At 40.0% G+C, this 6,000-nt stretch overlaps 1 protein-coding gene across 1 annotated transcript in view; it reads left to right on the top strand.

Moving 5' to 3' along the window:
• The window catches only part of COL4A4 (collagen type IV alpha 4 chain), a 63,922-nt gene extending 58,127 nt beyond the window's left edge, over positions 1-5,795 (top strand). The window contains exons 45-48 of the mRNA XM_071751759.1: positions 254-370; positions 1,103-1,291; positions 3,069-3,355; positions 3,981-5,795. Coding sequence (XP_071607860.1) covers positions 254-370; positions 1,103-1,291; positions 3,069-3,355; positions 3,981-4,244 — 857 coding nt within the window. The 3' untranslated portion in view covers positions 4,245-5,795. The remainder of the gene's footprint in view (positions 1-253; positions 371-1,102; positions 1,292-3,068; positions 3,356-3,980) is intronic.
• Positions 5,796-6,000: the final 205 nt, after the last annotated feature.

Here is a 6,000-nt window from a genome sequence, read left to right on the forward strand (position 1 = left end):
AAGTTACTAAAGTCATGCTGAAGTCACATCTCTGAGCTACTTCTGTGGTCTCAAGGAGAGTAGGCTGTAAAGAGAGAAGGTAGAAGAAGGTAGTACCCAGAAGAAGGTAGTTCTGCACCTCCCTGTCCTGAAGCATATTTTTGGTGGTGTCAGTTCTGCTGACTGTCCCTTTGCAGGTGGTGTATGTTGGGGCATTGTGCAACCTGTAAATGCAGCCATATGAAGGGAAAGTGCACACTTTGTATTTTTCTAGGAAGAAAAGGTGAAGAAGGCTCATGTGGCCTGCCAGGTCAAGATGGCTTACCTGGAGCAACTGGACCACCTGGTGACCAAGGCCATATGGGAGAGCAAGGATACACTGGGCCTCAAGGTAAGATGGAACATGGTATTTTTGGAGAGAGATGTGTGAGATGAGACAGACCAAGTTTTGTCCCATAATTCATAATTCATCCATGGGATACATCCACCTTGAGCCTGAGGTATCATGACAATTCTTTCACCTCTGAGTTCTGAGGACTGATAGTGACATTTGTGAATTATTTAAAACACAGAAAAAGACCTATTCAAGAAAATTTATCTCAGCATCCATTATTAACCAGAAAGACAAAGATAATCAACCACACATGCTTAAACACCAAATATCAATAGGTATGCACTTCTGAGTCATGGCTCATGGTGGAACTGTCTGTACTTAAAATTGTATTGTAACTGTGACTGCTGTTTAAAAAATTAATGGTTTAATACATATGAAAGGAAAGGGCATCAACTGTTACTGCAGGGATTCAAATTGAGTCCAGACAACTCATTCTATTGAGTAAGTCTGGGAAATTATTGCCCACCTCAGTTTGGTTTTTAATCCATACAGCACAGGACAGAGGCACAACAGAAGAGCCACTGTCAGGAATTCAGTGCCAGTCCAGTTATTTTCTCACCCAGAAGAAGGGAAACCTGAGTCTACTGGTGTATTGCTCAGGACAGCCTCTGAAGTTGTATTACATTCAGTCAGGTGCCCCTTACTAAACACTGAAATGTAGGAAAAGATACAAGTTGACACTAGCTGTGTGTTCATACAATTTCCTTTACCTTTTCTTCTGCATTTAAGGTCCACCTGGCCAGACTGGGATTCCAGGACCTCCAGGCCCCCGTATTAGATCTGAGAGTGGATTCTTGCTTGTCCTCCACAGTCAGTCAGACAGAGAACCACTCTGTCCACAGGGGATGCCCAAACTGTGGACTGGCTACAGTTTGCTGTACCTGGAAGGACAAGAGAAAGCTCATAATCAAGATCTTGGTATGTATTGCAGTAGATGATTGCTCTCTAGTTAAGGTCTGATATGGTGTGATCTATACAATGAAAGACAAATCAAATGGAGCACATTCCAGAATCATCAATTTCTTATTTTCTACAGACTTGGAATTAATTTACATTAATCATAATGAACCTGCTTATCCTGCCCTGTTACGTGACCCAATTAAAATGGGTTGCTGCTGATCTGCAATTGAGTGGGAAAGGTGTTGCTTCCTAAGTAATTCCAAAGAGAAGGTGGAGAGATGGGTTATTTATTTCACTCATCCTGGCTATTAATTTTGGACTGGTTTTGAACTCGTGAGGGAGATACTCCTAGCTCAGGTTCTCATTTGGTCACTCCCTGGAGGACCCTCTCCTTTTTACTGTAGAGGCAGCTTGGGAAAAAGAGCTGATAAAGCTAGATGGTTGCAGTTAAATAGTATAAAAAACTTTAAAAAAAAAAATGCATCATGTGTACAGCAGAATAGTGTGCTTTTCAGAGTCAGAAGCTAATATTTTCTTTTAAAGGCAGAGCCAAATTCCTCCCAAAGACACTCCTTTTGGTGTCCTATGTAATTTCTTTTAAGTCTTCTACAATTCTGACTAAAATTAGCTGTCTAATTGAGTTGCCTGACTTGCAGCCCAAGAAACTGATGGGCTGCAATTTGCACTGAAGACATTTCCTGAATTCTTGTTGTCTTACTATGCAAAAGAGGCAGAGGAGTCTCCTAGAAGGAAAGATCAAGGACCTAATAAGCTTGACAAAAAACAAGTGTTTAGATGAGTAATAAGAAGAGATATTTTTAGTACAGCAGTGTTGTTTTGAAATGTTTTCACTATTTGGCATTCCCCATGAGACCCAGTTGGTAAGAATGCCTCAACAGCAATGAAAATAAGATACAAAGAAAAAAAAGTCCTTGTTTTCTGTTACCAGTGTGTTGTTTTTGCAGGCATTTTCCTTAGTCAGGCTACTCCAGATCCTTCATTATTACTGGAGCAGAACATTATCAGTGATAAAACAAACCTGACTCCTGTATAAGAACATCACACCTTTAAAGAAGGCAAAAGGTTTTGGGGGCATTACAGAAATATTTTGCACAAAGTTCAAGGCAGAACATACATGCAGTGATTATTATTGTTAACTAAATAGGTCACCATAAAACTGTTCTAAATTCAGTCCTGAGGGAAGAACTTCCTCTCTGAAGTACACTGAAGAATGCAACAGCCACTTCTAAATTACCACCACTGTCTGCATGATGAGAATTTTGCAGGATTTGGCAAAATCCCTCAGCCCTTTTACTTTGAGAGTCTGTGAAACCTTTCTGGAAGGCACCAGAACAACTGCTCAGATTTCAGGTTGATGCACTGGTAGCAACAGCTTACCAAACCATAAAAAAACTTTTTGTTTATCAGCATTGGCATTTGGTTTCTTTGTTGCTCCTAATGAGTTTGTACTTAGCTCATCTCCTTTTAAACCAGCCACCACCTCTTGCCTAATTTAATTTTCAGCATTGGCAAAGCTAAGGAGTTTGTTATCACAACTCTTTCCCATGGTGACAGACTACAACCTGCTTAAATACTGTGACTGAGACACAAGTATTATTGGTCACAGGAAGATACTTATGAAAAAAGCTACTGGTTTCAGTTTAGCCCTTTTAGTAAAGAACCTGGGAGGTTTGGGATCTGTGAATTATGTAGTTTTGTGGCAACATTGGCCAGCACTTTATTTTCAGCTTACCTAGAAAGAAGCAGACTCATTTTCACCATTTATTATTTTCAGGCCTGGCAGGATCTTGCCTTCCTGTGTTTAACACCATGCCCTTTGCCTACTGCAACATCAACCAAGTCTGTTACTATGCCAGTCGTAATGACAAGTCCTACTGGCTGTCCAGTGCTGCCCCTCTGCCCATGGCACCTCTTTCAGAGGAGGAGATCCAGCCCTACATCAGCAGATGTGCAGTCTGTGAGGCCCCTGCCCAAGCTGTAGCAGTTCACAGCCAGGATCAGTCAATTCCCCCCTGCCCAGCCAACTGGAGAAGTCTCTGGATAGGATATTCCTTTTTGATGGTAAGACTCTGGGCACGTGAGCACACACACAAGTGTTTCAGACAGCTTTTTTTTTTGTTCTAAAGGTTCAAGGACTTTTAGTTCTGAAAAGTGAACTGATGTCTAGCAAACATTAAAGAGGAAAATGCACATAAAGCAATAAGACAAAGGTTAGTTCCAAATTGCAGAACCTGGCTTTGGATATATGTACTACAGTCATAGCCTTAAGCTATTTCTTAAAATTTCTTAAAATTACAAAGATTTTGCTTCCTTAGCTTTAATAAATAATAGGATTTTCACATACAAAGACACACTTCTCATAATCAGAGCTCCTTTTTAGTGCCATCCTAAAGTTACATTTGCAGCAGTTTGGATAACACCTTCACTTAGAATCCACCTGGATTACTCTTCAGTTTGATAAATATCAAAAAAATAAGTGAGCCTGCTGTTTGAGTTTTTATGTTTTGAGATTAACTCATTACAGAGCAAATTAAGACTTCCTCTAGCAAAGGAAGCTTACTCCAACTTAAGATCACCAAAAAATCATCCAGTTAAAAGCAAATCAAGTCAGAAAAAGGCAGATGAGCATATTTTACCTTTACATATTACTCATGCAGTTATCAAGTTGTTCCATTATTCTTTCCAGCACACAGGATCTGGTGATCAGGGGGGAGGCCAGTCCCTTATGTCACCTGGAAGTTGCCTGGAAGACTTCAGATCAGCACCATTCATCGAATGCCAGGGGCAGAGGGGAACATGTCAGTTTTTTGCTAATGAATACAGTTTCTGGCTAACAACAGTGATGCCTGAATTGCAGTTTGCCTCAGCCCCCCTGTCAGGAACTCTTAAAGAAGGACAAGAGCAGAGGAAAAAAATCAGTAGATGCCAGGTTTGCCTGAGGCATGGCTAAGAAGCCAAAGAAGAAGCAAGAGCCAGAGTGAGACCTGTATAAGGATGAAAAACATTACTAAAGCTTTTAACAGTATTTAATATTTTAATATATTCAAAAGTGTTATTTTTGTTCAAATGGACATACAAGAGTGCAAGATGGAAGATCTGTTGAACCTCATCCACCCACCTCCACGTCTACTACAGGTAGTAAAATCTCATGTCAATGACTTCAAGCATAAATATGAAACTGTCTCACTGGAGTCCAACAGGTAACAAGGTGAGCTTGGCTGGAAATACCAAGGAAACCATAAATGGTAAGCAAGGCAATGGATTTCCTGTAGAAAGAAAAAAAGAGGAAGAACATGTGCATGTATACAGCATATCAGAAATATTTATCCTTATAAATGGGTGAATTTTCAAATTACTGAAGCTCTACAGTTGAATTTCCCAAGCTACAGAAACCTGCACGTGCTGTTTCTGAGGGAAGGGGAAAATGTAAATGTTAAAAAACCCTCCTAATAAAACCAATGAAGATCAAAGTCTTTTACTAGTGCAGTCTGAACCAAACTGTAAAAGAACTGTTAACTGGGCTTTCATCAGCAACAAAAAGTTGCAGACCCATTTAGCAGCATATTATATAATATAGAAAATAAAATTAGCTGAGATAATGAATCCTTAAAAAGCTATATTTACAATGATGATTAATTTCTAAGAGCAACTAAGTTATGGAGTTCCAGTGTAAGCATCTGAAGAAAAAAAGAGTTGCTAATAGAAATCTAAATGAAATAGTAATATGGTGATAAAATGGATGAACTTATCTGAGTGCTGAATACAAGAAGTGTTAGGACAATTGTCTTAAACCTGGAGCTAAATGTTTGGTTTTTTTTTCCTAAATAGAACACCAAAAAAGAACTGTCACCCTCAAGATCCTTAGGGCATCCTAGATCTAGAGACATTTTTTATTTTTTAAACCACTGAATTTTAAAAAGATTATAAGCTAAAGCATGAACCACCTTCTTGAAGAAGTTAAAACACATTTATACCTCCTTCATTCAGCTATAAAACCAGAACTATTAAAAGCATATTTTAATCATACTGAAACTACTGTAAACCCAGACTGCAACTGGAGAATTCACCATGTGCAGAAGTGCCCCAGAAGCTCCTTTTACCACTTAAATAAGCTACATTTTTATTAGAATGGAATAAAATGGGGTTTTTCCCTGCACTTTTAATTTGTGCTCACTAAGTAAGGTTCCCCCAGCAATATTCTTTTCAAGGAAACAGATCTATATCCAGGAGTCCCAATTCAGAGAAAACTCTTCCTGAAGCTATCACAAGTACAACAGGCTGATCAGCCAATTTAAAAGTTGGATAAACAAGCTCAAAGAGGAGGAAAGACAGACATTCCAGCCTTGGCCTGAAGAAAATGAAATTATCAGAGGGTACAAGTCCATTCAAGTGTAAATACAGACCCAGCAATTTCGTTCTGTCCAAGCCAAACCTCACTGATCTGCTGTGCTGACTTGATGGGCAACCAACTCCCCTCCTCCTTTCACCTGGGAAAGGCTCAGGAGCTCTGTGGGACACATCCCAGTCCCTACCTGCCCCTGGAACCATTTATTTTCTGCTCCCACAGGTCCTCTGGGACAGGGCTCACCTCTCAGTTCACTCTTCAGTGATCCCAGCTCCATGCTTTAGCCCTGGCATGGCACAGAGGCTTCTGAGGAGGGAATAATCCCTACCCTAGCTCTGCCTGCAATAATTTAATCCCCTCC

Source organism: Heliangelus exortis, chromosome 9, assembly GCF_036169615.1.
Source record: "Heliangelus exortis chromosome 9, bHelExo1.hap1, whole genome shotgun sequence".
In the NCBI taxonomy this organism is placed as follows: Eukaryota; Metazoa; Chordata; class Aves; order Apodiformes; family Trochilidae; genus Heliangelus; species Heliangelus exortis.